This window comes from Seriola dumerili, unplaced genomic scaffold (genome assembly GCF_002260705.1).
Source record: "Seriola dumerili isolate Sdu_G_001 unplaced genomic scaffold, Sdu_1.0 BDQW01000052.1, whole genome shotgun sequence".
Classification (NCBI taxonomy): domain Eukaryota; kingdom Metazoa; phylum Chordata; class Actinopteri; order Carangiformes; family Carangidae; genus Seriola; species Seriola dumerili.
In genome coordinates this window covers 12,650,875-12,668,280 of record NW_019174307.1, presented here as the reverse complement: position 1 = coordinate 12,668,280, position 17,406 = coordinate 12,650,875, and the positions used below count along the sequence as shown (strand labels likewise).

The window sequence follows — 17,406 nt, the reverse complement described above, 5'->3', positions numbered from 1 at the left end:
TAGCTCTGCTGCCTCATATTGTACAGATCAGTGATACATTAATTGGTTTTATAGAAATCTATGACTGACAGTTGAAGATTCAAAATTAAATTGATTGTAGACGCATCATTTTCATAAATCCTAATGTAACAAAAGAGACAAAAACTGTTGCAAGTTGCTCTCAGTTAATCACGTCTTATAGTTAGTTCATCGTTTAAACCAGTGATTCCCAACCAGGGGTTTTCCAGGGGGTGAGTGGAGAGTATGTGGAGTAGTTCAAGTAATTGAGAGCAATTATAGTTTGGTTAAACAGACATATTCAACATATTTATGCTTAGGAATAAAATACACAAAAAAAATGGTTAAAAAAAATAGTGTGAGGTTGATTTGTAATTTAATATATTTATTTTCCAATTAGTAATAAACTAACAGATGCTACAATATGCAAACAGTGCAGGACATGCCTCCTACCAACATAAATCCATTATGACACTTTGTCACCACATGCATTGAACAAAAAGAAATCAACAGCTAAAATGATTGAATAAATGGTTGAAAAGAGATGAGAGAAACATCAAAAATGCCAGGATCAATATCTGTATTGTAACAATATCCACTTTTATATAGTTAATTGTGATAGGTAACAGTCATTTTAATGCATTTTAAGTTTTGAACATGAGAGTTTGTGTTGATGAATTGGTACTTAGAGTATCTCACTAATTTGACAGGGAATTGTGGGTAGATCAGACAAACAAGGTTGGGAACCACTGTTTAAAACATTGTTAGAAAATAAAACATCATCAGAAAGATACAGTGCTAAGGAAAAGTATATTTATAGCACAATATAAGAATAGAAGTTTAATTTCATTAGCCCGTCCTCCACATATTCAGTCAAAAACATATGCAGCTAGTGGTCTTACAGTGTAATGTGTATGACTTTGTGTAGTTGTCGATTTCAAACTTGTTTTTTTCCTCCTTTGTAGAATCAGCTGTCAGGAAATTTACTGAGGAAGTTCAAGAACAGCAACGGCTGGCAGAAGCTCTGGGTGGTCTTCACCAACTTCAGCCTGTTTTTCTACAAGTCTCACCAGGTGATGAACGCTCAGCTTGTGCTGTTTTGTCCTGTGAACGCACCACAACCTCTCCCGCATCCACTCCCCTCCTCACCTCCACACTGTCAATGTGTTTACCCTCCTCTGGGCTTAAAAGCATCACACCCCTGTATTGAATGTCAAATCTTTGTGTCATATTAGAGGTGAAAACACTTTCCCAGGTGGTTTTTCATCTCACTTTTTGCCTCAGAAAATGTTTGTGCAACAGATACTGTGAGTTGTAAATTTCCATCGTTTCGTAAAAGGTTGGCTAAGCTGTAGCTCAGAAGATTTTTACGCTATGTTCAATGGTGTTAAGAGACAAAGTAAAGATATAAAACTATCCCAAAAGATAAAAAAAGACAGAAATTTTCATATAACAGAGTATTTTTTGTTTTTGCATTATGGTTTTGTCACTTTTACCTTTGAACACTTCTTCCTTCACTGTAATTGGCTTTTTTTTAATTATCCATTTTGTTTTTCTTTCATCCCAAAAATTTTTTTTGTAACTATTAACAACATATTTCAATTTTAATTCAATGTCATTTACTATGTCTGTTTCTCCTTAGGATGATTATCCACTGGCCAGCCTTCCTCTGCTGGGTTACTCAGTCACCATCCCCTCAGAGTCTGAAAACATCCACAAGGACTACGTCTTCAAACTGCATTTCAAGTCCCACATCTATTATTTCCGAACCGAGAGTGAATATACTTTTGAGAGGTACGGAGGCTTTATCATTCGCACTCATATTTACTAACTGTATATGCTGTTTTGTGGTGTCCTGGGTTTCAGAGAGACCGATAAAGACGCCTCTTGTCTTCCCGCAGGTGGATGGAGGTCATCCGCAGTGCTACAGTCCCCACCAGTCGCACTCGTGTGCTGAACAGCAAAGAGTCCCATCCTCATTGAGTTGACTTGTTTCCACACGCTGTCTCCTTCGGGTGGCATCCGCCCTTCCTGTCCCCCTTGGACTCTTTGCTTTTCTTTTCTACACATATCTGGGACATTTGTACATGTGTCCATGCACATTTGGTGCTTTTTAATGCTTTAATGGTGACATGTCCGCTGGTTTAGACTGCATCAGAGACTGCATTTTTTGGCATTTTTACTCTCAACTCTGAAACCTCTTTTTAAGGATGTCATTTTATACTGTTTTCTAATGGTCTGAACCACTTCCTATCTTTCTGATTTTACATTTTGTCATTGGTTGTTTTTACAGCAGTAACATGACGATATAGATATTCAGCATTCTTTCTTAGATGGTTAAAGTATCATTGCATTGTCATAACCTTTTTGTCTACTTGTTCACTTTATTGAAAACAGCTGCTTTGAAAATATCCTGCAACTTCAGTGCCAAACTGGTTTATATCAATGTCCTGGACTTTTTAATGCTATTTTGTTACATTGGGGATAAGGAGTGTCTCCTATACTGTATACCATGAAATTTTAAATCATGTAAAACAGGCTACCTTTTAAAGGTCAATGCTGTGTTCACCCTTGGCCCAGCACAATGTGTTCTTGTTAAAAAGAAGGTGATGAAAATATGAAATTATTTTGTTGTATTATTGACATAACCCTAGGATTGATCACAATGTGGCCAGAGGTAGCTGCCATCACCACTAATGCCATTTCAAGTAAAGTAAATATATTTGCTGATGTTTGTTGTATGAAAACGTCTCAGACAGTTTTTCCTTTTGTTTTTTTAAATTAACCTGAAGTTCCGCTTCAGCTGTATGACAAAATGTGAGACATGTTCATAATCATTGTATTATGAAGATGAGTGTAATTGAAAGCTTTAAGGATTACGTGTGAAACAAAATAGTGACTTTCAGTTCTAAGCGCTGTCGCCCTCACTGATCTAGGCTGCCTCCCGTATACAGATCTTTTTATGGGTTCTAAATGAATGGAAATATGCATTTGACAGGGTTTTTGCAGTGAAGCAAATGAGATGGACAACCTCAGTTCTGTGTAGAATTGCAGTGTTTTTCCAGACAACAGAGAGCTCTTTGGAAATGAAAGCAATAAAAAAAAAAAAAACTTATTCAGACCTTGATTTGTGTTGCTTGTGTTTTGTTGCAGCTCAAAAGGCGGAAGAGAGAGACGTAGATGTAAGGCAGCCCGTCGGTGTGTTTACAGGCGTCACCTACAGAGGGCATCATTGATCAACAAGTTTGGTTCAGCCACACTAAAATATCCTGTGTAGTGTTGTGGTGTATAGAAATACAAGCTACAAGAAGCAATGTTCAGAGCCCTGTTCTGCTCTTGTGAAAATGTTAATTCATTTTATTTATTAATTCATCTAGACTCCTCTTGTTTCAGGGAGATTAGTGCTTATCCCAGCATACCAAAAAAAAAAAAGCAGCGTCATGATTTCAGCTACTAATGACATCTAACCTGATTACAGTGATGAATGCGAACAAGCCATGCTGCTTGTACGTGTCAGAGCCTGTCTGAGTCATATTCACCCTCTATTAGATGACATGAGAAATATTCAGTGTGTTGAAAAAGAAGCAAAGTAATGTCAAAAGAATATGTATTCAACATTAAACTATAAGAATAGTGTGTTTGAAGCACTGTATCCCCTTCTAATAAGAATCAATCACATGGTTGAGGTTACCTGTGTTAGTGTGGAAGCAGCTTGATTACTTGATATTAACCCACTTTTCTCTGGTTCTGTGAAATTTTGCTCTAGTGTGAGTTAAAAAAAAAAGAAACAGTTTATTCAGATGGAGCCAACAGCCACCAACAGAGCAGGGCAGTAACACTCAAGGAAGCACAATAACCACGTTCCACAGTTCTGATTTTTTTGTTGTATTCATAGGAAAATATTGATTCAGTCATTCATACTGTTTTAACTGCTCACTGTTCAAAGTCCAGGCCCTGCAGCTCATACACACACACACACACACACACACACACACACACACACACACACACACACACACACACACAGACAGACAGACACAGCCTGGAGTGGGCAGGCCTTTAAACCGGTAAGGGGCGGAGTGCATCGAGGAGACAACCAGATTATACACCTCCTGACTGACGCTGGACGGCCAATGAAACACTTCTCAAGAGGATACTTTATTATGACAACAAGAAATCGTAGGGAAGAAGGCAGAGCTCCGGGATAATGCGGCGCACGTTGACTTTTTAAAAAGCAGACCAAGTATGAGACGGTGGGACCGAATCAACAGCGGCGCCGCAACATGACCCAGCTTTTTCAGACTAGCGGTGCGCACTAGTGAGGAATCGGAGGAGACGGAGAAACCTGGTGATGAATCTGCTCTAAAGCTCCTTCATTTTTAACGTGGGTATCGGACGGTCATTGATGCAAAGTGATGTCTACAACAACAATGTCTACCCCCGCGCACCCGGAGACCAGGAAATTTACGCGCGGTCTGGGTAAACCTGGCACGGCGGCTGAACTCAGGCAAAGTGTCTCAGAGGTGGTGAGGACGTCCGTGCTGGTTGTAAGTACACACCTCCTCCTCCTTCCTCCTCCTCCTCTTCTTCCTCCTTAATACCGCCGTGGTCAGTGACATCATCAGTGAAATCACTTGGTTTTTTCGCACACATTTCACAGCAAAGAGGCAGCTGACTTTAGGTCAGCTGGGTGGGAGCACATGTGGGCTTTAAGAATAGAAAAACTACAGGTGATATCATGAGTGAGCGACCGAGTGTGACTGAGTGGGAGAGAGTGATTTGGGATGAACAAATGAGAGTGTATGTGACAGAGAGACAGAGTGAGGAATGGAGTAGTTTTGTAATATTTCAGGTGGAGTTTTTCATATTTAGCACATTATTAAAAAGCTTTTACATCATTTTTATGTTTATTTTTGTAGTTCATACAGAACATTTAATGCACTTTGTAAGTTTTTGAAAAAAAAGTTCTTCCAAACCTTTACTTTCATCCTCACTTATTGTAAGTGTCCTGTTTCCTAGAAAGGCTGTAAAGAATCAGTGCCCGGTCGAGGTGTTTTGTTCTTGGTGTCAGTGAGGGCATCAGTTTCACGGGGATGCACTGAGATGACATAATACCTCCTCACAAGAGAAAGCACGTGGCTTCAATTTCATGCTGCACACACATAAAAGTGTCCAGTGAGAGTGACATAAAGCTGAATTTGACCGTCCACTTTACAACATCTGGTCATCGAGGACCCGCAGCGTGCACCTCCTCAGTGTCGGTTTTCCACAGAGCTCGGAGAGGAAAAAGGAGTCGACCCCTTTTGTTGTTTGCAAGTCTGCCGGGTGTTGTGGTCCTCCGTCTGATTGTTTCAGTTTTCCAGGAAGAAGTTGCTAGGTAACTGAAACAGACACCATCCAGGCTCTCTGTCAGGGAAATGGAATCCTGAGTCAGGATCCCAGACATCCAACCACACCTTCGTATTATTTATTCATTCTCACTCTGGTGCACTGCCAGAGACGCCAGAGGGAGGAGGGCAGAAAAGGATAAGTATGCATGTTGAGAAATCAACATGCTTAAGGAGGACTGACCGAACTTGTAGAAACTCTGCCTGGGACTGTGTTCTGTGTTAGTGTCAGCAGGCATGTAGCAGTTTATTTGCTGGTAAACTTATGGACAGAAACTTTTGAAATGGGACGGGGAATTGAAATGAAATAATATTAGTGAATAGCTGTTCTGTATTGACAGATTATGAAACAATGGGCCTCTGGACACAGACCTTTTTAAAAGGCCTCCTACCACACCTACGTACTGACTCAGAGAGCGGTTATTTTGCATCTCTTTGTAATTGTTTTTCATCCCTTTTGTAACTGCATTTTGTCTCTTTGTGGTTATTTTTCATCTCTTTCATATCTTTTTCCATTTCTTTGTTGTTGTTTTGTGTGACTTCGTGGTTATTTTGCGTTCCTATGTAGTCATTTCATTGACTGTCCAACAGGAAATGGTAACAGTCGCTTCATGCACTGGTTTCCGTGCCACCCTTGGCCAACCATCTGGCCCTGCCCCTGGATATGTGAGCTGTAGAAATGACCGTGTAGCTGCGTTGTTGAGTTCAAGTGTTTGCTAAAGCCTCTCTGTGGGACAAGAATGCGACTGCACACAAGGCCGCTGTCCACGCAGCTTATAATGAATTCCTCCATAAAACATGTACATACCACAGCAGGAATAGAGGCAACTGTTGCAGGGACATAAAGGGAAGATTGTGGCCACTGTCACCCATTTTGGTTCCTGCGATAATGTTGGTTTGACTCAAGGCGCAAATGTGTCTCTCTTTTGAAGCCGCGGAAAACGCATGACATAATTAAGATTACAAAATACATTACAGTACGTACATATCCGCCGGTCACGCAGAAGTTTCTCCGCTGTGTTTCAGAGTCAAGTGCGCTGTGCTGCTCTTCTTCCTCTCCCAATGGTCTGTGCATTTTCACGAAGGCTCACGCTGGCCAGAGCCTCTTTGTTTATTGTTGGAGTGGAGAGCTGGGAGACTTGTAACAGGCCAGAGCCCTCGGCTGAGCACATCCCTCTGTCTCTCCACACTTCAGGCCTGCTGAGAACACTATTAGCTCCATGATGGCTGTCATCAGCTTTGAGTTTGTTGGGCTGTTGATGCACTTCGATGCGACGCAGGACACTGCCTCGCCACCTTCACTCTACACGGAGTTAAAGTGTTTTGTTGTGGCTTTTTTTTTTTCTTTTTTTTTAGCTGTTTGCACTCAATATGTAAACATCATTAATATATCAGCTGATGGGTATATAACAAATCAATGGCAGTTTGGAAATGTTTAGTTAGTTTGTACAGTGTATGAAGCAGCTGGGGGGCAGTTGTGTAATTGTAATCAATAGTCCTAACTGCCTGCCACATAATGGTGACATGCTCAGATCCTGAGTGGTTCTGCTATGTGTCTGACCCAAGAGAGCCGTCCACCAGATGGGTGTTATTATTTTATGTAGGAATGATGCCAGTAACCGCCCATGGCCAGCACATACGCAACTGAATCACTGTGTGTGACCAGGAGGGAACGTGGTGCTCTTGTGTGTGTGTGTGTGTGTGTGTGTGTGTGTGTGTGTGTGTGTGTGTGTGTGTGTGTGTGTGTGTGTGTGTGTGTGTGTGTGTGCGCGTGCGTGCTCTGAAAAAGAACATTAAAATGTTAGCAACATAGACAACTATCAACAGAGTACACATGGTACTGCTTAGCCTCGTTGTTAGGCATTCAACTTTGTGGGAAAAGTCCCATTTGCAAGCTAAATTGCTTTGACAAGATTCCCTGTGCCTCTTGGGGGTCTTTGTGTTTGTGAAAATGGCCGATGGACAATTTAGATGCTTCTTAATCTGTTTGGCAGATGCACAGCGTTTCCTGTCTTGTGTTTGCACCCAATTAACTTTAGCTTCAACATCAACAAGCAGAGGTCATTCATCCTCCCTTCATCACCCCACTTCTTATCTCTTTTACCGCCCTTTACCTGTGCGACTTCGTCCTGCATCATGTGACGGGCTACGTTTTACATTTCTGTTTACTCAAGTCAAACATTGCCTGTAATGAGCTCCTGCTGCGGTGCACAGAAGACACCGTGTTACATTTTGAGAGGTCAGCAGCACAAACCATGGCCTCTTCTGCTCCTCTGCATGATGAAATACCGTACGCTCTACCTTCATAAGTCATCTTGATCTAATCAGCCACACCTGCACACGTGCGCTTTTTCAAGTTTTTGTTAATTTTCCCCAAGATGTGGGAGTCCTAGGATTACCTCAGGTGGGTGTGTACTCTGTTTTTTTTTTTTTATAGTAAGCGCGTCCGGGACTTTTTCAGTTTTGACAGAACTTGTTCCTGCTTTGATCGTCTGCAGAGATAAAGTCATGTCCTCTCATGCAGTGAAGCTGGATTTGTTAGTCATGCGACTCAACAAAAATGCGTTGGGTAGATTTCAAGATTCCCCTCATAGAACCGAGACTAGTCGAGTGACTATACTGGTAAGAAAGTAAAGCAACCACTCTGCTGTCTCTTTGTGTGCTTGGAGCCGACGCTGGATGCCGGGAACGAACCGGTCAGAAGATTACAGGGTTGTCAGTGTTGTGTGAGGCCTAAGTAGCTTGACCTTCCTCTGTGTTCCCCTATCTGTCTGTCTCACTACGAGGCCTGTTACTATCAGACTAAAAGGGTCCATAAACTGCCTTTGTTGCTGTGATGGTAAATGCTATACTCCACAAGAACAAACCCAGGGGGGTAGAGATGGGAGAGCAGATGAGTTCTCTGAATGGGTCAATAATACATGAGGCTGCTCTAGTAACCAATGCACCCGTTTAAAGAAAGACACTCTCTCTTTCGTGCTGTGGATGAGACGAGCCCAAAACTTTGATACCTCTTGGTACAAAACTCCAAACTAAACTTTCCCAACAGCTCAGCGCGTCTTCAGTATGTGTAGATCTCACAGTTCAGAACGTTAAATAATAAAGTCAAGAATATGTTACAGCAAACGGCTTTCATGGAGTTTTTCGAAGTTGTTTCAAATATCGCCCGCAATAAACTTTATTGGTAATAGTTATAATTTGGGCAAATTTGTACTATCGGGATTGGTTCCACCTAAGTTCAACCGTTTTTCAAAGGGAGGCGTGGAGAGAGAGAGAGAGAGAGAGAGAGAGAGAGAGAGAGAGAGAGAGAGAGAGAGAGAGAGACATCAGGCAAAGATACCACACAAGGTGAAAGGGACAGGTGTACAGGTGTATGCAGGTGTTCTGAAAACAACAGGAAGTTATTTATCGTAGTTTGGCTGCTTATCAACAAAATCAACAGTCCCAGCAGCAGTAGGGTGCTTCAATTTGTGTCAAAAATCTGAGTCATAACTCTGTCACATCTGAACACAAAGACATGACACAAAACAGGTATGACTTATAACTGCAGAAGTTACAGTTAAGAATCAGTAAGTAATGAATCCACTGATATTTGTCTGTACCTGCTATTTCCTAGTCGCAAATCCGACATAGGGTTCTAGTTGTTAGTTTATATCTGTATACGTCTGTTTGTATAAGACTTTTAACCTTTCATGTAACATCATCCAAAGGATATATAATCATCATTTGCACCCCTAATGTTGATCATCACTCAGTTTAAGGAGAAGGGAGAAGTCTCTCGTATAGTCAGATTACATGCTATTATGCTATGTGGTAACTTGGCGAGAGAGACACCTGTCAGCTGTTATAGAGTTTAGTAACCATGCACTATTGTGTCTAAATGTTTACAGTTTACAGTAAAGTGAAGTGGAACTATTTCAACTCTCCAAGACCCAGACATAAGCAAGTGACACCATGGCCTGTGGAGCAAAGGCTTCAAGAAAAGTGAGAAATAAACACACCCATCAAACTCACTATAAAAATTTGTCTGCTTGGGTTTGGGCATGCCTCTTGGCAGTTGTGGTTATAATTTAAACCAGATTTGCCACTCAGGGCTCTTTCAGTTAGAGTGGGAAGCTTGAGAGAATTCCTCAGCTGAGCACATCAGGATAATATAGAGCACTGTCAAAAACGGACAATTTCCTCTATCTACCTCTGACCGACCCTGGTCAGTGCACATAAATACTGCAGTAGCAAAGCCAACTCAAATGATCCAGTGGCCAGACAGACAGATTTTGTTCCAGTGCAAATGAAAACTGACTAAATATCATGGAGATGGATTGCACTTGGCTTATCTCTTTGGGACAGCTGATACGCAACTGTTTTTTTTGGGGGGAGTTTTTTTTTTTTTTATACAAACGCCTCAGTGTGCCAGAATATATTTTAACCACACGTCAAAATAAGTGTTAAATATGAACTTTGAGCCAAGACTGAATCCAAATAAATGGTTTGTGGTCACATCAGGAGACTATTTAACAATTTCTTGGCCAAATGTGGCAAATAAGGAAATGTTTAACTGCTTTTTTTTCCCCATGAAAAATCTGGGTACAATGTATTCTGTAATCCATTGATTTTTTTTCATTTTTTTTTTTTTTGGTTCAGTGGCTGCACACTGAGATCCATGTGTATGTACTGATCTCATGGTTGTTACATAATTGTCTCATTTTACATTGCCATTTCCGTTGCACAGATGCAGCTATGCTTTGGTAGCAGTACAGATGAATGTCGGAGCTGTTGTACATTTGACGAAAGCTGAATGCCACCCTGAGTTAGGTCTCCAAAAAACTTTCCATCCTGCCTGAACGGGAAGTGCCCATGACTTCCTGTCCTTCATCTTCTTGTGGGAGAGCAGAGGCCTGCCTTTTCCTAGATAGAGCAGGTTTCCTGTGTCTGTATTTGGGCTGAACAGAAGTGTTGGGCAGGGCTCGCTGTTAAACCGCCCACTCTGTCTTAGTGTTCTGCCTGATCGAGCGGGCCTGTTTTGGAACACAGAGGAGGTTACCATAACAGAAGGAGCCTGCTGAGGACCCTGTCCTGTGCAAGTGCACGGCAGCGCTCTGGGTCTTGTTTTACACTCCCCTCCACAGGACATACACATTTCCTAAATCCAACGGGACTTTACTTGCCTTTTTATGGCCCACTCCAGTATTCATAACTCATAAGACGATGATGAAGGTGTTTTCTACCCTACAGTTTCTCTATGTCCAGTCATGGCTTGTTGCTGAGGTGAAGTTTGTTTTGATGAAGGCTGGAATACTTTCTCTGCTGCCTCTGACAGTTTGTTTAGTTTTGGCTCTTTCCTAACTGTCCAAATGGAGGCTAGTGTGGAACAGCAGAGCCGCTGGGTGGTCGCCGTGATAGGAGCCTCCCAACAATGCTTTTAGCAGGCTAAAGCTAAGTTCATACAGTCACAGCGCATCATTCTGAATCAGACTTCCTCTCGTGGCATACATCCTTCTATGGAGCCACGATTGGAGCACATTATTATCAAAAGCTTAGCAATCAAGACGGGTATTGCTTCACTTCCATCCGCGAGACCATTAAGGTTGCTATTTTTGAGTGGGGCACACACCTAAGTGCAGCTGTGCAAGACTTATTGACTCACAACCCCTTTGGCCTCCTTTCTCCTCTGATTATTATGTGGTTAATCTAGTTTGCCTTCCACTGTAAACGGATAACAACTCTAGCATCATCATCTCTGATCCAATAAGGAACTACAGAAGAATAGACACTGCACAGTTTACATATTACAGAAAAGATTTCCAAAACATATGGGGTATCTTGTCTGTGGTTCCCCGATGGTGGAACAAGCTACAAAATTCTATCAGAGCAGGGGCGTCCTCTTTGTCTTCAAGAATCTCTTGAAAACTCATCTTTTCCGAGAGCACCTCCTCTCCTAACATCTCTAACACTCTAACATGCCTAGCACTCACTTGATCTCCTTGCACTTATTGAATAGACGTAGTACTTAGTACTTACACCAAAGTCTCCTACTGTACTGAAGCTTTAGTGGTCCCCCTCTTGTAAGTTGTTTTGGTTAAAGCATCTGCCAAATGAGTACATGTAATACAGAGCTGCTAGCATGGCTGTTAGTCTTATAGTATATAGACACTATTTATTCTGATGACACTAGTGCTTTACCGTGTGTTTTTATGGCCTTCCCTACATCAGAGCCTTAGTTATGAGGGAGCACAGGCTTGCATGGCAGAGAGAGTCTCCATTAGCCTAAAGCAGCTCCTAACAGTCATATGAATGGCGCCATTAGAAACAGGTCTTTACATGGCCCAACCCACACAAGAGCAAGCGAATGAGAGAAATATATCAAGTGCAGGTGGATACTGCTCTGCCTGCCGTCACTGATTCATTAATTTTGCGAAAGGCCAGCCAGAGTATTAGCTGTGAGGTGACGCTGGTCAGGCCTAAAGCACTCATTGCTCTGCACGTACATGCATTGACCCACAGATTAAGCTCATCGGATTAAGCCCTGAAAAGCACTACAGCACTCCTGACTGCAGACTGAGCAACGCATCCATGTTGGCTGAATGAGAAATGTCTAGAAAGAGCAGACTAATGACTAGCACATTTCCTTTTAAGTCCTCGTATGTGTTTTTGTGAGGTGTATATACTCTCCTAGCCTCCTTAATTTGTCTATAAAAGTAATGTTTCCCTCCTATCCTTCACTGCAACTGGCCATTAACTTGTAATTGTGGGAATACGACCGTTACCATGACAGAAAAGATTGGAGGGTACGCCGTAGGCTAACACTTGTAACCTTGTCATTATTTTTTCCGCCCAACGGATGGCATTTTCTCCATTTTTGAATCACTGCCAATTATAGGATTTGCCCTCTCCTCTGAGTGGAGGTTCACTCTTTTACTTGATGAGTGTGGAGTTGACCTGATTCTTTGATGTACTGTACGCCACACTCCAGTGTTTTGAACCCTTTGAGCTTTAACAGCCTTGATAAACACAAGGTCTTGTACAAGTGTTATTTTTATCCATGCTAATGGTGTGGCTCTGTCAGTCTGTTGTTCTGTCAGTGCACCAGTTTGCTCCAGACTGAAATATTTCAACAACTCAAGGATTGATAGCCATGAAATTTTGTACAGACGCTAGTTCCGAGAGGATGAATCCTGTTGACGTTGGTGATCCCCTGATTTTTCCTGTGATGCCAGGAAAATGTTCGTGTTTTAGATTTTTTTGTGAAGTGTCCCGGAAACTATTGGATAGACTTTACTGGTATTAAATGGATAAATTCTAAAAATGTTGGTAATCCTTTAACTTTTCATGTAGAGCATCTGGTCAAATTTTCTATTTGTCCAATACTTCAGTTGGGCAAACACCCAAAAAAAGGAATAAAGAAATAACCCTTAATGAACAACTTCATAACAGCAACCCGTCATCCAGCATATCAATTTTAGAATATGGCCATTTGTGAGAAAATACTTACCACTTTTTTTTTGTACTCTCTGTCAGTCACTCCTCTGTGTGCCTGATGCAACTACCTGGGTTTAGTGTCTAGGCTAACAGCCCATTCTCAGCAGGATAATCTGCTTTGAACACGATATCTCTCCCTCTGGCCCCTCTGACATTGCCTCGCTGCAGTCGCTGACCTCCCATTCACTCTCTCCACGCAGATCACCCCGGGATCAGCTGCTGTCGGATGTGGTGTAACACAGAGGGATGGATTAGCATACAATTAGCCAGTACAAAAGATAGTTTCCCATTGAGATTTAGAGTTAAAACCCCTATGAAGAATCTATAAATAGCATGAAAACTGACATGTTTTATCGTTGGCGATTTATGTATCATCTGAGGCAGAGGAGAGGCAAATATTAGTTGTGTTTTTTACTGGAATAGAAACAGTTGTCAAGTATTTATTTCGTATGTGATAATAGATGGAGGCCTGCAGTCGGAAAGTACTTAACATTCCTGCTGCAGCTATCAGACTACAGAGATGAAAGTGAAAGTTACTATTGATATTGTTATTGTTCCAGTGGGATTTCCCTCAAAGGTCAGGGTACTGAGTTGAATCCACCCAAGGCACCAGAGCCGAGCAACACTTGTCAGGTAAATAGATAAAAGTCAGAGGTTCCTTAATGTGAAGTTAATGCAAACTCTTCCCTGTGATGTTTCCCTCTTTCCCACAGTGCATGCTGTTAGCTTAATTAAACAGAGTTTAAAATCTTTGCAGTTCTCAGCACCCGCTCTTGTGGCTTTGCGGAGTGTGGATGGGACCTGCCACAGCCAGAGGGGATAAACTGTAATGACTTTTTACCAGGCCGGCTGCATAGCTGGCATTCCTCACTCTGAAACACAGTAGACCAAAGAGGGGGTGGGAGGTGGGGAGGGGCACAACCTACAGGGGGGTGGGGCTGAGGAAAGGCTGGTTCTGAGGCAGGGTTTGCATCTCACCTTTTGGATTTTTTTAATGTAAACTTGACACGTGCAAAGACAGATCTGACGGACTTGAAAGACTGTGGAAAAAAAAAAAAATTAAATGGAGCAGTGGTGGAAGAGATACTCAGATCCTTTACTTAAAACTGCCAATACAACAATGTCAAAACATGTAAGGTCATGCATTCAAAATCCAGATTAAGTAAAACTACAGTATGTGATCAGTAAAATGTGTTTAAAGTACCAGAAGTAAAAGTACTTACTTGTAGAAAAATTACTGCTGTGTTATTATATCTCACATCATTATATTGCTTATGCAGTGCTGATGCATCAATAGCCCCTTTGAAATAGTTTCCGCTATATTGCTGTTAAGAAGACTCCCCATTATGCCGCCTGGACTTGTTTACACGGAACCAAACGAAACCTGCTTAATGTATGTGATTTTAGATACCGGCCTCTCCCCTTTACACAGACGTCGATTCAGCTCTATGATTACCTCGCTGGGGGCTAATGTGTACAGCATTGTTTTGCTGTTTTAGCATGTTAAAGTGGAGCTACTTTTAGCTACTTTATATGCGGTTAGGTTGTTCAGTCTAACGGTTCCCAACCCAGGGGTCCGGCCCCTCCAAAGGGTCACAGGATAAATCTGAGGGGTCGTGAGATGGCAGAGGGAGAAGGAAAGAAGAAGGAGCAAAGTCCTGCAACACAAATTTGTTTTCATATTTCAGGCTTTTCTCTTATCTTTGTTTTATTTTGCATTACTCTGTAGTGGAACTGTTAACGTGTGGAAATATGCTTTGCTTTTTTGTGGGTCACAAGCCAAAAAAGGTTGGGAAATACTGGTTTATCATTATAAATTAATTGTAATTAATGCAGTAATCCAATATTTCCATCTCAAATGAGTAGACATATGAAGCGGCATAAAAGGAAATTACTCAAGTAAAGTATAAGTATCTTATAATCGTACATCGGAACAGCACTTTAGCAAATTTACTAAGCTTCTTTTATCCACTGCTTGAGACGTATTGTCACACTAAACACTTTAAACGCTTACAGTACAAAGTTTAGACAAGTTATCACACGTGAAATGAATTTTGATGAGTTGCCCATTCAAGAAACATTTACATAAAACACTGAGGTTCTTTTTTTTTTCTTTGAAAGCCAATACAAGCCCATTGTGCACTCTCAGCCCACAATAAACAAATGAGCTCTGTTTAAAGTGACAAATTCACTGAGATTCGGGCCCTGTATTTATAAAAAATTCCTTCGTCTGCTGTTACATTAGCTGACATTCAGAAAAATGAGACGGACGAACACTGGACAATAACTTGAAGACATAAATGAAAGTCTTATGCAGGAGGAAATCATGTGACCCTAATAATCGGTGTTTGGTTTTTCTGTCAAAGCCTGTGCATACAGTAGAGATGGAGCTCTCCTTGACGCTTTGTTTTTGTTTGCTCCCTGTTTGTTTTGCAGGGACTCAGCATGAGGAGGCAGGATTGTTCTGAGTGTGCACTATGCTGCTGCAGTATCCTCTCCCTGGATGGATAAATAAAGTTAGCTCTATGGTGTTTATGGAAGAGCAGCGGTATGGCTGTGTGCCTGAAGGCCTGCTTTTAATCACACTTCTTTGTGATGGAGGTAAACAAAGTGATCCTGGACCCTGAACAGAGACGCTGTTGACATTTAGACACGTGTTATGTTGTATGAAGCGCCTAAAAACAGACACCCTGCATGGTGGAGAGAGTTCTAAACACGCAGGATCACATCCCTGTTCTATGCCGTGCACACCGCTGTGCAGATAAACAGCTCAGTATCCCTGACTTGACTTAATCTCGTATTAGTGTCTCCAGTCAGTCTTTTAAGGCCATCGACATCCCCCCCACCCACCCACCCACTCACAGGGCAGTGTGTGCTGAATTTACTACAAACATCTGATTAGCTGTGATATATTCAATGCGTCGCAAAATATGAGAAACGAGAGAGTCCGTTATTTGAAATTCCTTCAACCTTGTTTCCAAAATATTTCACACTAAGTCTTGCGTGACTAATAAAACCCTTGTGAACTCGGATTGATGGATTCTGATTGGTTCAAGTTTGCAGCTATCATTCATTTTTTCCCGCTTCCTCAAGTGACTCACTTAAGACTTGCAAAAATGTCAAATCCATCTTAGTTGCTATAGTAGCCACCCTGCTCATTTAGGCATTAGCCTGATCCATGAGGCAGGTTAAATCTCGCAAAATGCCGACAACAGAGACGGGATCAGCAGCAAATAATGAGATTTTTTTTTTTTCTCATCATGAGAGATTTCTGCTGCGCTGTGTGTGTTCCTACATGAGGGACTGAGGGGGCCTGCAGCTCCTAAAAGTGAAACATGGCCAATTTAAGACACAGATAGGCCATGAGACAAAGTATGCAGTTCAATATTGACTGTCCCAGTCATGCTGTTCTAAAACAGGGATGTATCCCACAACATGCATTTCCTCTGTCAGGAAGGGTGGGGACCTCTGAGGGGGGGGGGGGGGCACAGCTTGGTTGGCTCGGGCAGTACCAGCAAATGTGGCTACAACAGGAAAGAGGCGTTGTGCCACTCCTGGATTTTCTAAAGCCAATCCCGTGTGTATGAAACAATTAAAAATAACAGCACGGCTGATAGACCGCTGATTACGACAGGCTTGTTTTCATTTTCGTGGCTAAATTCAGGCTGAAATTACAGTGCAAGTTTATTGCATCTGTGTGTTATGCACAATTAGATTTCCCTGATTTACTGCAAGCATGCAACATAGGATATGTCAGGTACAAATTGGTACAGACATGCAAATGAGTTTGTACATCAGCATTTTAGCATGTTTGTGTATGTCTTTATCCAGTTAGGAGTGGAAGATATGTATGAAATCCTTTATTTTGTATATGTAATTTTCTACTATAATATCAATATGAATGAGTGACTGTTCATAGATAACATAACCTGATATGAATGTCTGTTTTTTGACTAATCCACCACATTAAGTCTGATCACTTTAATCCAAAAATTATACTTCAACTCAACATTACTGTAATGTAGTTCTGCTTAAACGGTATGGCAAAGTCATAAATGGCTGACAAATTCATAATTTCCAGAATGTATCAACATATTGTCCAACTGTGCATCCAAGATGGATAACAAAACACTTTTTGTAGCCACCATGTGTGACAGCTTCTGGTTAACAGCTGTTCGTGGCGTCCCCTGGGAGCTGTGTGGTACAGTATTACAGATAAACCCACTTGCCACTTTAGTGGTGCAGGTGCACGGACATGCGTTCATCTCCTCCTCCATCCTCTGTTTCCCTTGATTGTCAGCAGGGCTCATTGAACCAGGCTCGAGAGGATTTCCACTGATTACAAACAAAGAGCCAACTGAGATTAGCTTATCCTTAAAGGTTTACAAACTGCCACCCCCCCCCTCCACCACCACCACAACCAATTATCCCCACCCCCTACAACACGGCCGTTCTTAAGTCGCTCCCAAACGAGAAGAAATAATCTCTGAATTGTCTTTAATTAGTTTTAACCGTATCTTCTATTTTCCTCTATGTTTTCTGCTTT

At 41.7% G+C, this 17,406-nt stretch overlaps 2 protein-coding genes across 4 annotated transcripts in view; both read left to right on the top strand.

Annotated features, from left to right (window-relative positions):
- Window positions 1-3,091, top strand: part of LOC111218323 (FERM, RhoGEF and pleckstrin domain-containing protein 1-like) — a 51,302-nt gene extending 48,211 nt beyond the window's left edge. For both annotated transcript variants that reach the window (XM_022740573.1, XM_022740575.1), the window contains exons 25-27: window positions 963-1,070; window positions 1,640-1,791; window positions 1,899-3,091. In XM_022740573.1, coding sequence (XP_022596294.1) covers window positions 963-1,070; window positions 1,640-1,791; window positions 1,899-1,980 — 342 coding nt within the window. In that variant the 3' untranslated portion in view covers window positions 1,981-3,091. The remainder of the gene's footprint in view (window positions 1-962; window positions 1,071-1,639; window positions 1,792-1,898) is intronic.
- A 1,111-nt stretch (window positions 3,092-4,202) lies between these two features.
- Window positions 4,203-17,406, top strand: part of dock9 (dedicator of cytokinesis 9) — a 79,147-nt gene continuing 65,943 nt past the window's right edge. For both annotated transcript variants that reach the window (XM_022740137.1, XM_022740139.1), the window contains exon 1: window positions 4,203-4,544. In XM_022740137.1, coding sequence (XP_022595858.1) covers window positions 4,413-4,544 — 132 coding nt within the window. In that variant the 5' untranslated portion in view covers window positions 4,203-4,412. The remainder of the gene's footprint in view (window positions 4,545-17,406) is intronic.